The sequence below is a fragment of the Cyprinus carpio genome, chromosome A5, assembly GCF_018340385.1.
Source record: "Cyprinus carpio isolate SPL01 chromosome A5, ASM1834038v1, whole genome shotgun sequence".
NCBI classification, from domain to species: Eukaryota; Metazoa; Chordata; class Actinopteri; order Cypriniformes; family Cyprinidae; genus Cyprinus; species Cyprinus carpio.
This window is the reverse complement of record NC_056576.1, coordinates 19,610,326-19,631,044: the sequence shown is the minus strand read 5'-3', so window position 1 is coordinate 19,631,044 and position 20,719 is coordinate 19,610,326. Positions and strand designations below refer to the sequence as shown.

The window sequence follows — 20,719 nt, the reverse complement described above, 5'->3', positions numbered from 1 at the left end:
GTTTCTTGAGCACCAAATCAACATATTAAAATGCTTTCTGAAGGATCATGTGACACTAAAGACTGGAGTAATAATGACTGCTGAAAATTTAGCTTTGTCATCAGGGGAATAAGAATACCTTGCTAAGTATTTGAGATTTGTTCTCTCTCTCTCTCTCTCTCTCTCTCTCTCTCTCTCTCTCTCTCTCTCTATATATATATGTATATAACATTTTGAATGGTAGTGTATATGTGTGCACGTGTATGTAACTAAAAAAGTAAAAACATACAAAATGATATTTTCATATGCAATGTTTATTCAACATGCCCATAAAAAGTACATCTCAGTCAAGCCTAATTTGTATATGTAGATGCCTGCAGTTGCAGTGTGATATTAAATGAGGGTTAAGTGATCTGTGTAAATATGTGCTAGTCCTGTGAGATGTCCACTTGCATTAAACCACAGCAAACCCCTTTTTTTCCTTCTGTCTTAATTTCTACATGCAAGAGCAATTCAGTCAGTTCACAGCCACAGCGAATGACTCAGTGAAGTGAAAAACAATAAATATTAAATCTCTACGGGTATAAATAAAACTACTTAGTAAACTTTGAGTGCACTTGGTGCCATGTCCTGGTGTTAACACCATTTCCTAACAAAAGGCCACCGTGTTGTTCAGTTCAAGGTGGCCATTTGAGAAAATTAGCTGCTTTTCTGAAGTGGTGTTATGACAATATTTCATCCCTTTAAGAAACACTGAATCTTGTGACATTAATCCCTGCAGTGATTGATTAACTACCCACATTACCTGAAGGTAAGCATACTTTATGAGCAACACACACATTTAGCACTGAAACAAGTGTCTGGAGTGTCAGTGTACTGGCATCAGAACACACACACATGAACATCTTCGGTTACTTTTGTCTGTGTAGTGTGGTGAAAGAAATATCTTTATCTGAGCGGTGTATAAACAACTCAACTTGAGCTATATTGCACACAGCTTAGAGTGAATGATTTAAGGTCCTCTTCTATTCTGGCTTCTATATGTTATAAAATTCAGTTCATTATTCTACCTTCTTTGTTTATTTATTCAAAAGCCCATTGCGTTGCCCTCTGGAAGTTCCTCAGAAGACATGGAAGTGTTTGTTTGTGTGTGTGAGATTGTCAGTTCTCTGTGTTTGCTTTAGCAGAGAGTTGCAGCGGCCGTTGGCGTCGGCGTGTCAGTGCAGGGGAGCTGAACGTGGTTGGTGCTGAAGTTTGAGAAGAGGCGGGGTTTGGGTGTGTGTGCGATCGGTGTGTCCGTGGCTTCTCACTGTGGCTCTGGCCCTCGAGGGCCCCCTCACACACCTCCAGCAGCAAGACCACCTGCTCCCGCAGAGGTAAAGCCTTGAACCTGCGTGCTGCCAGGTAAAAGAAGGCCTCAATAAACGCCTGAAGACACATTCCTGAAAGAGAGACAGCTTTGTTTCACTTGATGCTCAAAAAGAACCAATCACTTTCTTAGTTAAAGGAGACAGCTGTGTGTTTGTTTACTGTCAAAGTTAATCATGCATTAGCTGGACTGGTCTGAAAAATATGCTTTTATTTTTGGGGGGAGATTTGAGTTAAAAGCAACACGATTTATGATACCATTGTTATCAGGTTGTATTTATTTCTGATTCAGTCTATGGGACTTTGTTGCCCATTTTATCTGCTAACTATAGGTGAAATTTACCTGAAGTGAGTTATTTGAGCAATATTATGAGTATACTGAGAGATTTGAAGAAAAGCAATTAGTGACATTATTTCTGAGCTCTAAGATACTTCATTAAGAATTGTCCATTTGGCAGATTTTGCCTTCTGCTTGTTTATTAATTAATAGGTTCATCTGTGTGTTATTTAGCACAGTCGTATCTCCACGCTGATGAAAACGTCATTACAGTACATTATTGTTCCTGCTAAAAACTTCTGCAAGCTCAAATCAGCAGCAGCATATTTCTCAAGGTCACGTCTGAGCCTGAGAGCCGAGGGAGAGAAATACAGACAGCTTCTTTCTAAAGAGGAAAACTTTGTACATTTGAAACATGAAGAGAGAGAGAGAGAGAGAGAGAGAGAGAGAGAGAGAGCAGTGAAATTCTCTCCACACATTTCAACAGGAAGGCACTTGATATTAAGGGTCCCTGGGACCCTCAGGGGGTTTGAGTCTGAAAGTGGATGCAGATCACTTGTCTGACTACATATACAGAGCATTAATGAGCCCTCGCTGCGGACAAAATGGAGCCATGAAAAACATCTAGAGAGAAAAGCGAGGTGGCCTGCTGCGCCGGACAGAAATATGTGTACATTGAGAATGGATGGCCACAATTAATAAACAATGCTGTTCTCCAGAAGGAGGAAATGGGTTTCATTAAGCAGACTAATGAAGAGCGCTGAAAGAATTCAGCATTATCATATCAAGTGAAGCAGATTGAACTCTGGGGTGGACAGGAGGGTAAAGAAGATTCCGTCTTTAGGCATTCTGTCCGAGTGTCAAGTCAGCATTCCTCAAAAGTAAACGTATTACTATTAATGAAGATCATGGCAGCACTATCTCTCCTCTTCCTCCTCGGGGATAAACAGTCCGATCCCTTCCTTTTAAGCAGCCACTTCTATTATTTATAAATATCAACCTTATCCACCAGTTATTACTTTCCTCTCACCACACAGTCTGTCTTCTGTGAGTATGTGTGTTGATACCCCGCTGCAAGGCACTAATGACCAAATTCAGTGCAACCTTCCGAAACGTTCCAGAATGCAGATCACATCTTTCCACTCTGGCCATTCAGGAGCACAGAGACTCAAGTATATATTTATTCTCTCTTTTGATTAGGAGAAGCAAGGCCTGGCATGCATTATTCATTTCATACGTTCCTCCAAGAAAATGATGCTAGCATGACCCAACCTAATGCACCATCACAAGAATATTACCAGTGCTCATTTAAAAGCAGAAATGACTTGTGGGCACATTAGCTTTGACACACACACAGACACGTTCCCATTTACCAAAGTATCTTTTCAAAGTGAAAGCAAAAAAAAAAAAATTAAATAGAAAAGATTGAGGCAGAACTTAAAAATTTGGTTATGTGGCATAAATTGATTGGCCATCTATTTTTCCAATTTACAAGTACTGGGCAAATGAACGAAGTAGTGAATTTATTTGTCAATTATCACCCCAGACGATCTCATTTATGACTGCATGCAAGGGGAAATGCACTATGATGAATAGTTGCAAATGTGTCTTTTATCGGAGGCTTTTTAACAGCTTTTTGATTGTGTGTTGGCCTCGGGAGTGAAGATGTGCTGTAAATTGCATCATGATTGGTGGGCCGCTTGCCTGCCTCTCTGGAGTCAGGGAGCATTCCAGCCCAGCGACGGGTGATGTCGATGTACAGGATGTCCGCTGAAGCCATCGAGAAGCTGCTGTTACTCAGCTTGCAGTTCCTAAAGGAGACACTCGATTAATGTGGTACGTGATTGCAGATGTTGCTTAAAAAATAAAAAAGAATCACACTGATTCCATTTCATTTAGCCATAATGATATATCTAATATGTTTTTGTTACATTTGCATGTATTCATTTTGCAGATGTTGCTTTCAAGGTTTACATTTTACCAGCTTGACCCTGGTCACGCTCTACCAGTTGAGCTACAGGAACTAATGACTTGCCTGATGAAGGTGCGAAAGCTGGTCGGACCAAGTCTCATGGTTCCTTTTACGCCAAGGAAGCGCAGGAAAATGGCAGCGATGCGTTCCACGACCCGCAAGTAATGAAACTGCTTGGTGTATTTAGGGAAGACTTGCTTTAAACACAAAGATGGAAGAGAATCCGCCATGCCTTCTTTCTCATCACTTCCTGTCTCCACAACAATAGCTTCTTCTGGTGAACCGCCCCCTGTATTTGACCTGTTGGCACAGAGAGGTTAAACTCAACACACACACATTTTATTATTATTTTTATAATATATATTTATATAATATATTTTAAGTGCCCTGCCAATATTTTCAATGGCACCAACATACTTTTTATATACATTTATATATTTTCTACAAGTAACAGAAAAATAGATAAACGTTTGAAAAACTATGAAAATATATATATATATATATATATATATATATATATATATATATATATATATATATATATATATATATAAAATGTCTGTTTTATGAATAGTTTTAACTAATATTACATTTTACAACTTGATAAACACCTTTGTTAAATTATGGTATATGATGCAAACCATTTTAATTTTCAAGTTACTCTCTCTTTGTCTCGTTCCCTTACAGAATATGTATCTCTGCTATTGTATAATTTGTCACATTTTAGACAGAAGATGAGGGAAAGGAAAGTCAAGGTCACTTAAAAATGGCTAAATAAGAACAACAAACACTCAAATCATCTGTAAAGTTTGTGGATTGATTTTGTGATAACAGCATAATGCCTAAAAGAAAATCTGTCAAGTAGGAGAATGGAGGACTACAAACCAAAGGACTAAAAAAAAAAAAAAAACAGAAATCCTCAGTGAATAGCATCACAAACCACAAGCCTTACAATCTTCTCTCATTAAATCCCTCTTTCTCTCTCACTTACCCAAGGACAACATAATGAAAAACAATTATTTAACAATCACAAAACCACCCGAGCGAACTGCAGTCCTCTCATACGTGCACTGAGCCCAGATGGCCGAGGAACCAAAGCAGTTTGTTGTGTGTCGATTATTACTGCAGTTCAGCAGTGCTGTAAGTAACTCTGCACTTTTAGTCCAAGTAGATGTACTTCATGGCTTCTGACCTGAAGGTTGCGGCTTGAAAATTACAGGGTAAAAGTGCTAACGAGATACGACTTAACTAACACACTTAATGGGTTTACCCAAAGACTGCAGAGTCTTCTCTCTCACATACAACCTTTAGCACGACTTACACAAATGCATCAACTTTTGTGAGATGACCGTCTTCACAATCTATTACTGTTGTTATTACAGCAAATAGCTGTACAAGTGTATTTATTGCTGCCATAAAATTTTGTAACTGCTCATCAAACTTATATACTCCCAGAAAAGTTGTATGAGGGGAACTGAGCTTAACTTGTAATGAACCTGGAATATTCCTTTAAAATATCACACCTGTCTCTGTGACTGCCGGAGGCTCTATAAACAGCCAAACAGTGTCGAGGGAGCAGCCCATTATTAATAAAATCTAATAACATATTCACACATGACATAGAATAATATAAACATCAATTTCCCACAGAAGCCTCTGGAAACGTGCAAGATGAACTGGTCCAACACGACAGCAATAGAGGAGCAGCACAAATCTAACTGGAGAGCCCTGCGAGGAATAGGCTGTCATTATACAACACTAGTGAAGACGTTCTGGCTTTGTAAAGCCTTAGTGACTTTGTACTTGTCAGTATTAGCTGTGACAATTGTACTCAGGACAGAATAGCTTCAAAAAGCATCAAAGGCCTTGAATCAGAAGATTTTGTGAGCGGTGTTAATTCAGACTGTCATTGCAGTCGCTGAAGGTTTGTTATTTCAGGTTCACTGAAAGGAGGACACGAGATGAAAGAGATCGTGACTGAGTATGAAGAACTTTCTCTCTGAGTGGCCTTCATTTATTTTATTTATTCAATCTTTTGTGCCGATATGAGCTTATGTTTGCAGGGGAGATTATTTATGTACATTTATTTCTGACACACTTACTTTCTCCTTGTAGGAACTGAAAAAAAAAAATTAAGACAAATAAAAGTACACAAATTAACCTAATGAAATTTTACATTTATTTAAATGTATTGTGACAGTAAAGATATTTATAAGGTTAGCTACAAAATATTTCTATTTCAAATAAACGTTCTTTTGAGCTTTGTATTCATCGAGGAATACTTAGAAAATGTATCTTGGTTTACAACAAAATATTAGTCAGCAAAATTCTTTTCAATGTTGATAATAGCAAGAAAGGTTTTCTGATCAAAATGATTTCACCAGATTTTACACTTTTTTTTTGCAAGAATTCATAATCAAGAACTGAAACAAGACACACACAAAGAAAACCTTGATTAAACTGTTTTTCATTTCTCAAACACCACAACTGTGCTATATCATTAAAAATGCACATCTAAAGGTTAAATTAGCAGATATTAAACAAAAATGTGCACATGCAAGTCTCAATTAAACTCTGCTGACTCCACACTTTCCTCAAAACCAGTGGCTGTCTGAGTTTTATTTCCCCCCAGGCCCAGACGATGAAGTGTGTCTGTGTACAATGAGCAGCAATAAAAGCTGAATGCATGAGACACACAAACTTGCTCATGGGGCATGAGAGTCTCTGCATTTCCATGACTGAGAGAGATAGAGGAAGAGTGGCCACACAAGTGTGAAATTCCATCACTGGAATTCCTGAATTTAATTTCTCCGTCTGAAAGGCTTATAACTGCAGCTCAGCAGACCATTATTTCAGCTCCACAAAGCTGAGGCGCGGAAGACAACACGCACTGGTAGGCATGCACACAAACACACACGGCCTATGACTCACGTTGCGTGTTGTTTCCTCTGAGCGGGGTCCATGAGCCGCAGCGTGTCTCTGATCACACCCACTTTCACCTCTTCATCTACTGGACTCGGTACATATTCAAACACACCAGGTGACACCTGCAACACAGGATGGCAATGATCAGCATCGTAACAGACTCAGGTTTAGTCTGTAAACACAAATATATTCATTATCAGCTTAGCGTCAGAAAGACCAAATGTTAATCATTTTGAGAGAAGTTTCTTATGCTTACCAAGGCTGTTTTTATTTGGGCAAAAATACAGTTAAAAAATCAGCAATGTTGTGAAATATTACTACAATCTAAATTAACTTTTGCCATTTAAAAATAAGTTTATATTTTTAAATATTCCTGGGATGGCAAAACTGTATTTTCAGCAGCAACTACTCCATTCTTCGGTGTCCTATAATCAAAAAGAACTGCATTTATTTGAAATGCAAATAAAAATAAATTTCTTTTCAATCAATTAATTAAATTAATCCATCCAAAAAAAAAATAAACAAAAAAAATATACAACTTACTGACCCCGAACTTTTGAACAGTAGTGTGTACTATGGTTTTTGGACATGTACTGTGGCAATACCATGTTTATTATTATTACTGTTGTTATTATTGTTATTATTATTATTATATACTGTATTAAACACTTTTTTACATGTACAATGGTATTTTTGAAATACGTAACCACCTAAATAATGATATCAAAACATATCAAAGATATCTTTATCTTTAGTACTGCCACAGTATATTGTTAAGGTACCAGTTTATTTGAATAATCACATCACGCTAAAAGAGCATCTGCACCCTCACCTCATGTTCATGTTCAATCCTCATGCTGGGATTTGCATTGACCTCTAGTAATATAGGCTTCAAGTTTTTCATCAGCAGGATATCAAAGCCCAGGATCTAAAATTGTGACACATCATATTCTGTTATTTATTATTTATTGACTTTGAAAAACAATGAAATGCACAGGATTAGGGGTCACCTGGTGAAAGCAAAACAAAGTTAACAGCATTTGGGTTTGTGCTCATTTTTCTCATTTGACTGACTATAGCGATGCAGGCCACCTAAATACCAAACACAACACACACACACACACACACACACACACACACACACACACAAAATAATTCATTGTAAATATACCTGAAAACATGTCGGTCCTGGTTTTCCAGGTGGTATATCTGCCTGGTAGTACACCTTCAGTTCAGGTACAAGTGCAATTACCGTCTTGATAACCAAAGCAATAATGTCTGACCAGACCTTCTTGATGTCCACTCCTTTAGATGCCAGGCGATAGAGAATGCTAGAGAAGGTGCGTTTACTGCCCGTGCTGCAGCTGTCGGAGTGGACAAAGTTCCCGCTGTGCACATTAAGGGAGTAGTTGGTAAGGTGCATAAAAACATGACTGAGGTTCTTCTGGCTGGGTTCTTGGTAGGGTTCTGTGCAGAACCTGGACAGACCCTCTTTAGCAATGTAGATCTCTAGAGGCTCCAATGAACGGACCAGAACATAGAGGCGGATATCAAACTTGAGTTTATCAATGAGCAGGGGTTTCTGGATATAGTCTTGAACAACTGCTTGTTTGATCTGAGCACCTGAGATGACCCGAAGATCAGCGGGGTCACGGATGAGGTAGATACCGTCGCCCTGGGATCCACTGTCCGGTTTAACAATGTAAGTGGGTTTGAGAGTTGAATCGTTGTCCTTCAGAAGACGGATTTAAAAAATAGGACAAAAGCGGAAGGTGAACAGTCACTTTTTTTTCTAATATGCTTGGAAAAGAACTTGAAGAGGACCATCCCTTGAAAAAATGAACCCTTTCAGATCTGGATTACATTTCAGTGACACAAAAATATGGTCATGCTTTATTTATCTATTTCTACTCTAAATGCAGTCCTTAAAATAAAAAAAAATAATTTATAGCAAACATTTAACTTCTAACAGCCATTTTAATGGCTAAATATTGAAATACATATGGATATTTCAACAAAACCATAAATTAAAAGTTGACACAAAATCATTGTTTTACTAATATGATATCCACAGTCCACACAAGTGTCTGAAAGGGTTAACATGAACAGTCAAATTATGGTGTTATGGTGTCTGGTTAACTAGGGGTGAAAAAGACACACACATAGTTTGGTGCCAATCAAACTGCAAAATCATTGCAGAAATACAGCCATAGATCCATTTTGGCATTTTTCATATCTCCTGACCACTAGGTGGCACTGTGCTGAAACTGTGCAAGTAAACTCAGGACATGGTTGTCAAAACAAACAAAATTAAAATGATAAAGCATTGAGGAGATATTTCCTCATGTCAACTTTGGCAAACTCTTCTAATTATTCGACAATGGTTGGGTCTATCAAAAAGCGTTTGATAAATTTTTGTTAGGATCATCGGAAGATGGTCTATATCAATTTTGGTGAAAATAAGATGAACTGTCTAGGATGAGTTTGAAAAAATGTGTTTTTACATAATGTCAAATATTTAACAAACAGTTTGATTGACAGCAGTGGTTCTAGAGGCAAAGTTTTTCAGAATATGGAAATCTAATTGTGTGTATTTGTGAAAATGTGTAATCTGCAAGGCATAAAACATGATAGCGCCACCTAGTGGGCAATTTCTTTCAAATTTCTCACTGACCTCTAGGACCATGAGTCAAACAGGCCCATTGAGTTTTGCTCTGATCAGCCTTCGTTAACCTTGTCTAATGGGTGCTCAAACTTGTTTGGCCGATGGCGGCCGTGCTTTTTGAGATACACCAATACTCTCATAGATATCGGTGGCACCTCGGATAAAAACATCTCAGTTGGAATCAAATGTTTGCATAAATACAGCCATTTTCATGTTTTTTGCCCTGTTATACTGCCACCAAGTGATCAAGCCTTTGGATTAGGCTTTGTGAAAACTTCAAAATAGTAGAAAATTTTTCATGAAGCTATTATGCTTATCTTGAGTCAAGGAATCCATTGAAATAAGACACTTGAGTCTACAACAAACGGTCTAGGAGCTACGAACGATTTTGCATTTTTGATCACTGTAGTGCCCCTTATTGGCCGATTGGGGAGAGTCTTTGCCAGTGCCTCCCCAAACTGTGCTGTACCATCTGGCCAAGTTTCAAATCTCTAGGCTTTACGGTTTGGTCTGCAATAAAAATCCTTACAAATACAATAGGGTTTCAGCACTTCATGCTTGAACCCCTAACAATCAATCACACAACTGATCCAACTGTTCATTTAAAAACAAAAAAACAAAAAGTTTATATAAGGCTTGTGAGTGCTTGTGACTATCCATTAATAACATTATGGTTATTAGGGTTGGTAAACAAAGACTCATATTTCCGATTAATGCAATGATTTCAGTCAGCATGCATCAGCAAATTATATATTATATTATTTTTTTTTCTTTTTCCTTCCACAGATCTCTGCTGCCCTCTGCAGATTTTCTAGTAAAATAAAATGTTATTGTGTCAAACACAAGCCCACAAAAGTATTGTCCGTCTCCTGCTCAAAAGAAAAATATGTAATATTTAAGTAATAATTAATCTCAAAAAGAGAAATAAGTAAAAACACTCCACAATTTTTTAAATAAATAAATTGAAGCACAAACTGTTTTTAACCTACTGGAGTGTGTAAGATAAAATCCCCTTTAAGCAGCCCATCTGTACAAATAAAGCGCAAAGCTAAAGTACCTGTAATATGTAGGAGATTGACTGTGTAAATCCAGTAACTACTGTACAAGATCTTGTAACAATCTTGTCATTCACAATTAGTTGTTGCTGGCCACTAAATTGCTTAACCTGGTTTTACTGTGATTCTGTCCTGACCAATTACTTCTACAGCAATCTACCTATAGATACACCACTGAGAGAAATACTGCTGGACGAAGAAAGAAAAAAAAGACGATTTGTCAGCAAGAAGACATGGTTTCTTTAAATGGTCTCTTTGTGATTTCACAAATTGATACCATGTCCTGAACAAGCACAATATCTTCGCTGAGGAGTTTCCCTCATTGAGCTTGTACCTGTGTGGAGAAGAGTTGGTATTCCTCAGGCAGTATCCAGGAGCGTGGGTAGAAGTTGTACTCCTCTGGAAACAGCTCCTGCATGGTACGCACGGCACGACTCAGGTTTATCTTCCGCAGCATCTCTATCATTCCTGCTGACCGACAGGATAGTTGATGAGAAAACAGAGTGAAGTCAAAGAGAAACAGCACAGAGGCCAGAGAAAGGCTGCAGTTCCTCATCAGTCTATGGTCCTACAGAGGTATTATTCTCTCAAAACATGACACATTTTAGAGCCGCATTTCCCAGCAGTTTCATTAAATTACTTGATCATTTCATTTCAGTGGCTCAACAGTGTGCACACAGGCACACATCTTGGAAAGGCTGACCGTGTGACAGCAACTGTCAATACAGCTATGAAAACAGCCATATTACACCCAACCCATGAGTCAGCAGCACTTGAGGCTCCTTTATGACTCCACTGCTGAAAAATATTCCAGTGAACAAAACTCACCATAAAGTATGATTAATAACCTTCCACTAAAAGTAAGTACAGAATGAAGCCTATACTAACTAACTAATGCAAATGTGACAAAGTTTAGTACTGGTTTTCAAGTTTCAGATTTGTTTAGTTTCAGCAATGGTTTTAATAGTTGCATGGATGTATTTTGTTTTTATTATTTTAAGCCTCAGTTTTAGTAATTATGTAGTTAAGGAAACAACAAAAACACTGTTCTAGTTTATCAAAATCATTGAAAGAAGAAACTTTATATGTATTTACAAAGGAATCAGAAACACAGGATACAGTATATCACCATGTCGAACCACACAAACAGGACCGATCATTCTACTTTGTGATCCAATGATTTTAGTTTAGTTTTTCTTATACTTTAAGTTTTCAAATCATTTGTTTTCATCTTTATTTACTATAACAACCCTGTATTTAACAGCCCCAGCCCCATCCTTAACACTTTAAAGAATACATTTAATGTTGGTAATCTCCTGCTTGCCAGGTCAACTGACCAAAGCTATTTATATAATTATAGTTGAATAGGCTTGCTATGGTATACTTTTCATACACGAGATGCAGTTGCCATGATAAGAAACAACATAATACCTGCTTGTAATTGCAAATGAAAAAATCTCACATCTGAGACTATCACTAAACACTGAAAATAAGATTAGGAAAATCAGCAACAGTGCATTTTAAATCATTTTAATTCTTAGATTCATTTATTTTTATTTTTATTTTATTATTCCTATTAAACATATGAAAGATAATGTTTCCACTATGTCAAGATCTCTAAAGACTGACTTTTTATGACGTTTACCTGGGAATTTGTTGACTTGCCCAGAGACGATGTTCTCATTGTCATGAAAAGAGACGCCATGCCAGTAGATATCACAGGCTGTCCGCCTACCTATCGGAAACTGCAGGATCAAGAGACAGAAAACTGAGGCAAAGTAGAGGAGGAAAACTATCAATCATAACACAATAAACATGTCAAGCATGCAAAACCCAACATGTTTATGACTAACTGTACCAGAAAAATAACAGCTCACTTCTGCAGGACTTTTTTCCCCAATAATTATTTTAGTAAACAATTTCTACTCCTTCCTATGGCAGTGGCTACTCGTAAATTTTGAGGTGAAAATGGGAGGAAGACTTAAAGGGGTCATGTGATGTGATTTCAAGTTTTCCTTTCTCTTTGGAGTGTTTTGGAGTGTTACAAGTGAATAGATAAGATCTGTAAAGTTGCAAAGACTAAAGTCTCAAACCCAAAGAGATATTCTTTATAAAAGTTAAGACTTGTCCACACCCTCTTAAAACGCCTCATTTAAACAAGCCCCAACATGTCTACTTCACAATGTGGCAAGATTTGCATAACACCGCCCAAATTTTCACGCAAAGAAAGAAGGTGTAACATTGATTTTAGCTTTTGCCGATGGCGCCATGTCTTGGAGACGCTGTTTCGTTGTGAAAGCAAAAATACTTTGTTTGGCCTTCCAAAAGATGACACAACTAGAAATCAGTGGTTAAGTTGTATTTACAACACTGTTCCAGAACAAGTCAACCCAAATATTTAGTGTGCAGCACATTTTATGGAGGACTGTTTCCTGATCCTGGGAAAGAAGACTATAATGCTGGCTGTTCTGACTCACAGTCTGTAAGTATGTTTACATATTTAAAGGATTTGCCACTGATGATTCAAATGCGAGTTTTGAACAGTGTAGAGCAGCAGTTCTCAATTCCAGTCCTCGCGTCCCCCTGCTCTGAACATTTTGTATGTTTCCATTATGGCTTAAGACATTTGTTCTATTCGAACGTAAGTGCACTGCGAAGTGGACCTCACAGGATATTCCACCATGATTCCAGTTCGAAGCGAACGTTTATGTTCCATTCAAAGTGCATTAAAGTGTGCGAGATGCAAATTTAAATTGTTTTTATTTACAGAGGTATTTGATGTCACACTTCTCAGTGTGTGAAGATGTTGCGCAGTGCAAATCCGTGAATGAATGTTCCGAAGTGAGGTAAACTTCAACAGATTTCCCCTGCTCAGGGTGTAGGGAGCAATGAACATGGTGTAGGGACCATGTCAGTTAGAACATAGTTCATGCACGGAGCTCACTTCTAATGAGCTGATAATCTTGGTGCAAAATATGCAGAGCTGGGGGGGAGCGTGCTGGGGGGGAGCTGGGGGGGGCGCGAGGACTGGAATTGAGAACTGCTTGTGTAGAGTAGAGCTTGTTGTTTGTCATTTCTCCGATCACAAATGCAGACATGGTTTTATGTTTACGCGGCGCGATGCAACACAACGCGTAAAAACACAGTATAAATCATTATAATCCGTAATTATGTCCCCACTGCATGCAACAACTGACTCGTTTGTAATGGGTTTTATTGTTTTTGTCTTGTCTCAGCAGTGTTCTGACCAGCACACGCACCACAGTATGTTAAGGGGCGTAACATTTCCGTCACACGCTTGAGGCATTTGGCCAATCACAAAGCACTGGATAGCTGGCCAATCAGAGCACACCTCGTTTTTCAGACCGATGAGCTTTGTAAAAAACGACGTGATTTCAGAAAGGCGGGGCATAGAGGAGAAACAATAATGCACAGTATGTGGAACATAATGTGTTTTTTTACCTTAAACCACGTAAACACATTTCATTACACCAAATACACAAAATTATGTTCTTTTTAGCAACTTCATATGACCCTTTTAGATTGCACAACAGACAGCTCTCTTTTAACAAAGACTTTTAAGAAGGGATCAATGTTTGCTTCAAGTGATAGGCCAGGTAAGTGAAATTATATTATATTGTTGAATGTGTTGTTTTCTTTACATTTTCTGACTAAAAGCAACCAAAAAAACATTTTAAAGTGGTTAAACAAATAATAATAATAATAATAATAATTATAATAATAATAATAATAATAATCAGCAGGGATCCCAGACCAATACAATTAGTGTGCCTCCTCTATTTTAAAACCCACGAGCCGCCACTGTCCTATGGTATGCACATCCTGGCTGAGGGCCATATTCTCAATGAATAGTTATACTTCTACAACAGTAGTAGAGTCAGTTCCAGAGGCAGGGTTAAGATATGTTACTACCATCATTAATTTACAGGTGAAAATGCATTTGAGTTTATGTGTGCAGACCAGTGTTTCAGGTTTTGGTCCATTATACTATGCTTCATATACATTTCTGAGACCCTGTATGTGATGACTAGCCTACATTATAGGCTGAGCGTGAAGTAGGTTATCAAATTGGTTATCAAAGTTATCAATCAGGATGCAGGTAGTGTGCTTAGTATAGGCTATAGGTAACGTGTCTTGGGCTGGATTTTGGGAGGATTATATCACTGTTTAACAGGTTAATGGAATGTGGGGAGGTGCTTCTATATTGGTCACTTGGCACACAGAGGAAACCAGAAATCTGTGATCAGATTAGGAGTTCACGCAGATTTACAGGTATAGCTACAGCTGTGTGGGCCAATTTTTAGGAAAAGTCCTCACAGATATAGTGTAACCGGTCAACAACGACAGACGTTTAAGTGCCCCTTGCTATTTCAGAGGCTCAGGATTCATTTAAAAGTAGCAAATTATTAGCAAATATAAAACATATATACCATCATTCATAAAGTGAAACCAAAGTGTGCATGTTTTCAAAAAACACAGACACAATTAAAAAAAAAAAAAAAAAAAAAAAAAAAAGATTGAAGCAGGGTAAAACTAAACTGGGCAGTTTAATTAGATCTGCCTTCTTTGAATAAATATTGATATACATCTGTCAGATTAAGTGGTCAAAACCAAAAATTCTATGATTATTTACTCATCCTCATGCTGTTCCAAACTTGTATGACTTTCTTTTTATTCTGCGGCTAACAAAAGTAGATATTTTGAAGAATGCTGGTAACCAAAAACGTTTGAAACCAAAAACCATTGACTTCCAATATACATTTTTCAATATATCTTATTTTGTAATCAGCAGGAGTAAGAAAATCATACAGGTTTGGAATGGCATGAAGATGAGTAAATGATGATAGAATTTTAATTTTTGTGTGAACTGGGAAGAATCTTTTAAAATAACACAAATTGGTTTATACAGTTTGAGTCAATATATTAACACCTTATCTCTGTTTGATGCAACGTAATATATTGTTCTAACCTTAACCCTGTAGGGTTGGCAAAGATCTCTTAAACATGAACAAGGTTTCATCGCTATATCAGAGTTGCCGTGGAGAAGGTCAGAAAACGAGGACATGCCTTTTCAATCCAATCACCTTGAGCCCTAACTAAATGAAGTTACTTGGAATCATGTAGCAGGTACAAGACACGTGAAAATTGTCACGAAACACTGAAGAGAAAACTTGTGCACCAAGAACTTCCAAAAAAACAAAAAACAGAATACATTTTAAAGGTTTACCTGAAGCAAAACCTTGTATAGGTTTTTAAATTGCTCTTTTATGTTATTTTAAGTTATCAACCAACCAATCTTCTCTCTCCACGGAGGATCATTACCCTTGTCACATCAGCCTGGACCCCCTTTAGATATTTATCGTGTTACAGACAAATGGATGTGTTTACCTGTTCTGGCTGAGCCCCTGTGTGGTGCATGCATGTGCTTGTGTGCTGAGTTGTGTAACCTATGTGCAGTGTGGAGAATCTGTATTAAATCCTTACTAGACTAATCTTAATTTACAGATTACAACAACCACACATGTAGCTCTGCACCGGAGCACTGGTGTCCTACTCTTCTGTTCCATACAGGCATGGAGAGCAGTGGGAATACAGGCATATGGGATTATCCCAGATTGAGCTTAATCATTTACCACTGTGAAAGCACAACCATATGGTGAAAGTCAGCATTCAACTGTATTACTAGACCGTTATGTGTCTTTGCAACCACACATCAAAAATGTAAATGCACTTATCTCAGATTTAGATGATGGCAAATTAGATAATGGTGTAAGACCTTTTTTTGAGCCAAACAGAAACATAGATCCAAATATTGAAATGGTTGATTTTTCTACAAGCACAAATGCAACTAAATTGTTTACGATATTTACAACACTACCAGTTACTACAGACCTCAGATCACAGATGATCTACTGTGATAAGTCTGCCTTACAGATTGCAGCATCCAGTTTCACAAAGGCCCATCTTAGTTGCACAGAAAACTTCAGCTGAACCCAATAAAGATATTGAATGGGTAATGACAACAACTGCCATCAGTTTGCCAGCTTGTCTCTTTAGCTCATGTAGCGGGTCTTAAACCTAATGAGTCCATATCAAGTGCTTACAGATTATATCATACCTTGTTTCTAACTGTCATAATTAGATCTTTGGATCTATGTTTCTAACTTCAGGGACTGATAGTCCTCTAAACATTTTTAAAACCACAGGTGGGAAACTTTTGCCCTTGAATCAGTCTTTGGTGTAGCAGACAGGATAAAAGATATAATTGACACGCTTAAACTTGAAACCGACCTTTAACAAGGCAGCTTTGAATTACAAAGGCTCATAATATTTCAGTGGAGACAGGTAGAAGGGGGTGTAGACATTCACTCAGCAGAACTATATCTCCAGCCTGCCAGGTGTTGTGCACCGTATAGGTTGACATCTTATCAATGTATTAATAAGTGTTTCTTTTTTAATGCAGAGTGACTTCACATAGACAGTCAAGTGTAACCATATGTGCGTTACTCACATGGTGTTGAAGGACAAGGTTAAAGACTGGCAATGGCTGTTGAAATATTAAGCCTACAAGTCATGAGTAAGTGTTTGTTTACATTGCAGAAGCATAAAGAAAGGGTAGATAAGTCCAATGGATTCATCGAATGTAGATGTATAAGAATCACAGCTGCATTAAAAAAGTATAGCAAATCTATTTTGTTACAGTGGGATTTTTCGGTCGCATAAAAAAGGCTGGAATACACTACGGTTTTTAAAATCTGAATAGGTTTTAAAACACTAGGCATCATACAGTTCCGTACAGTTCTGTATACTTGCCGAGTTGGTTACAGAGGAAAAACTGCATCATACACTACCAGATCTGACTAGATATAATTACACAGACCATATCACCAGATATAATTACACATCAAACACATCAATGCAAAAGTTCTGTGTCCTTCATACACAATCCAATCTATGCAAAAGTAATGGAGTGTATAATTCTTTTATGAATAAATGAGGGCTAAAAAGGTCTACTATACTTACTGCAGTGGGTCTGATAAGGGTCTTGAGATGTGAGGTTAAGGGTGATATCAGGGTAACTAGCCAGCATGATAAGGATTAGATCTGATACTAGTTTTTTCATTACAGCAGTGAGCTTCTGTAGAATTGTATCCATTGGTTCTTACACTTTTTGACCAAAACAATGCCACTACTCCTCTGTGGAATATTAAAGGATAAGGTTTTACAAAAAAAAACATTTTGACTGATTCGCCAAAGAATCATTCAAACAAATGTGTGAATCAGTTTGACTGATGCCTTCAGTACTCACAAATTAGACATAATTTTGCATATTGCAAGCGCGTTTTACTCTACAGTACACAAGAAATACCTAGTCAATGAAATATTTTAGAACAGAGATAACTCCAAACACACACACACTCAAAATCATTTTACACTAGGACTAAGAATTTATTCATTTCCAATATAGGCCTACTTTTACACTCAAAAAAATGACTCTTTGGCTGAACATGATTCTATCATGGACAGTGTTTCCACATGTTTGTACCATGTTATTTGGACATGAATAAATCAAGTTATTAATACATGTCTACTTTTAGTTGAGTTAACTTAATTTGCTTTAGTTCATCCTACATGAAATATCTGAGTAGAGATAATATTTTACATCATGTAGAACCACTGTCCATGCAAGTAAGCCAAAGTATTATAAAAACTTTAGCAAGTAAGATAACTTTTCTTTACACATATGATGTTAGTTGTTGGCAGTTTAAGGATGGTACTACAGTATGTGTACATCATGCACTAGCACTCTCATTGGAGTTGTTTTTTTTTTTTTAATTAAGTATTTTTGACTTTCTTTTAGCCAGGTCCTCAACCCAACCACAAGCTCCACGCTTCACCACAATGGTAACTCGCACTAAATACACCAATAGAAAGTCTTTTAAAATGCCCACATAATAGAGCATTATACATGAAAATACTCAATACTCAATATAACTAAAAATGGCATAAAATAACACTTTATTTCAACATTTTCTCTCCCCATGTCCAGTCCTGTGCAAAGCATGACGGGAAGTGTAAAACTTATTTTGAGGTACTTGATTGAAACATGTTCTTTCAAAATGAAAACATCCAGTTAAGCCAACAAGCAACCATTTCAAGTCAGTTTAACAAGATGCAGTCATGTTTGAATGACAAACTTGATATATGGTGTTAAATCAAAATAAATTGTTTAAATAAAGTAAAAAGCAGATTTGAGTGTACCCAAATCCAATAATAGCCAGGGATGACATGCTACAAACTTATTAGTCCTTGTAATCGGAATGACAGGTAGATAAAGTCTAAGGTTTGTGGTGCTCAGGACACAGGGGTTCTCTCACCTCTTTCCACTTCAGCTGTCTGATGCTCATCTTCAGCGCCTCGAGAGACGTCTTTGCCTTGGAGGTGTCCACCGTCACAGCTCTCCTCTTTTTGGCCGCTTTACTCCCGTCCTCTTTGCCATGATGCTCACATTTCCCATCTGTCTGTCTAACACATGTCTCAACGTGACCGTTTGCTGCCGTTTTACCCTTTAAAAGCCTTGCCGTTCCTTTAATGTGAAGGTTTGGCTCGTTGCTCACACGGCTCTGTCCTTGTGAAGAGTTCGACTTCTGCGCAGTCGGATCGGGAAGCTCTTTATCGTTCACCTGTCTCTCGTGACCGTCTGCTTTGCTCCTACTTTTACTCCTACTTCTCCCGTTAACGCTACTTCTGGACAGGTCTCTCCGTGCCGTAAAGGAAACTTCAGCGGGAATTGAAGAGACTGAGGCCGGGGACAGCTGCTCCCCGTCAGCCGCGGCCTCGTTCTCCACCTCCTTCATCTGCTGGAGCTCAATCTTCACTCTCTCATAGTGATCGCTCATAGTGTTAGTTAATGGTTGGATTGTTTATGTCATCTAGGTTTGGTGAATATGTCAGGACAATCTACTAGCATGAGGTGCTAACGTGGACCAGCTGCTGCTGTCTTAACTAAGGCACAAAAACAGAAAACTAGTCTATAAAAGCTAACTATATTCTGATAAATTAGCGTGAAGACGCACCGACTCCATAATTACAGTATGAAAATTATATAAACCTTATTAACACTGGCAGATAGCACATCACTACAGTGTGCTGAATGTTTTTGATGTTGATCTGACGGGGCAGGAGTGGCTCGGGGCACAAGAGCTGTCCAGTGTCCTTTTAATGGGAAAAAGAGGTTCTTAACCGCCTATAATAATACCACAAGCTGCATATAAACACATCTGTGCCTAATTCATCCCATTCTCTATAAGGCAATTCTCAACTAACAGCACATATCACGGCATATATACGGAGAAGACGAGCGCAGGGCATGGCTGGGCGCATCTCCGCATTCCTCCTGTCATTTTCGGTCAGTTAAAGTGCCGGTGAAGTGCACCGACTGCTCTCGGGCTTTTAAACGGACGTCGTGTCTCCAAATGAAAACGTCGGGTGAGTTCCGTTTACCGGCTGTTTGCTAAGACGTGGCATTAAGAGTTAATGCAGCCGGACAGGTAAGGTGTCAGCTGATGGCCAGCGGACAGTCCAGGAGTGAAGCTCCCGTGTGCTGTTGCTGCTGGTGTTTTGGTTCTGTTGACAACGCAACGCAGCAGACGGAAGCCGCAGAGGCACACGGCAGCAACATATTGCTCTGAACTCGAGCTGTAGGCGAAGCGAAAAATCAGTGACCAGAATGACTGTGACGGTGGACGGGAACAGAATATTTTGTTTCTCTTTCCCTCAGTGTATGTGTATATACAGTAGGGTCCACAAGTCAGATCCCATTCGTGAAAAAGTTCATATTTTGCATTATTTTATCATTTATTTGTATTCATTTATTTAGTTATTTATTTTTATTTTATTATTATTTTCCATTACAGTCTAACAGCAAGAATGGAACAAAAACATGAATTTCAGAATTTCTTAGTATTTGGTATGTCCCCTTGCTATAATGCAAAAATTGCCTGTTTTTCATCTTAATCATAGTCGTACAGTAGCCTATGTCTGTATTTCAGTGTGATCCAATGAATGGGAAAACCTTACAAAAATCGTAGTTTATTACCGACTTGACGACTGTCACGTGATAAAGATAATTGTTTTCTGAGAAATCTGACATCCTAGTCTTTAATCTGAAAACCCATATTGTGCCCATAACGCCTCTGTGATGCAGCAGAGGGAGCACTTGTGTCAGTATTGAAAAAAGAAATTCTCACTTTCTCTCATTAACAGTCTCTCTGTAATGTTTTGCAGTACCCAGTGATTTGAACACAGACTCATCTCCACATATGTATGAAGAGAGATGCAGGATTCAACCAAAAGGGAAAATACTGTCATCATTTAGGCTACTCACTCATGTCATTCCAAACCAGTATGACATTATTTCTTCTGCGGAATACAAAATATTATGTTTGTAAGAATGT

At 38.0% G+C, this 20,719-nt stretch overlaps 1 protein-coding gene across 1 annotated transcript; it reads right to left on the bottom strand.

The window, feature by feature from the left end:
* Positions 1 to 275: 275 nt before the first annotated feature.
* On the bottom strand, positions 276 to 19,933 carry LOC109090156 (tubulin polyglutamylase TTLL11-like). Its single transcript, XM_042756341.1, has 9 exons — positions 18,641 to 19,933; positions 11,887 to 11,986; positions 10,576 to 10,709; positions 7,693 to 8,268; positions 7,354 to 7,449; positions 6,528 to 6,643; positions 3,660 to 3,896; positions 3,329 to 3,435; positions 276 to 1,421 (listed from the first exon to the last, which is right to left on the bottom strand). The coding sequence occupies exons 1-9, from the start codon at positions 19,160 to 19,162 to the stop codon at positions 1,141 to 1,143; spliced, it is 2,169 nt and encodes a 722-aa protein (XP_042612275.1). The 5' UTR covers positions 19,163 to 19,933; the 3' UTR covers positions 276 to 1,140.
* Positions 19,934 to 20,719: the final 786 nt, after the last annotated feature.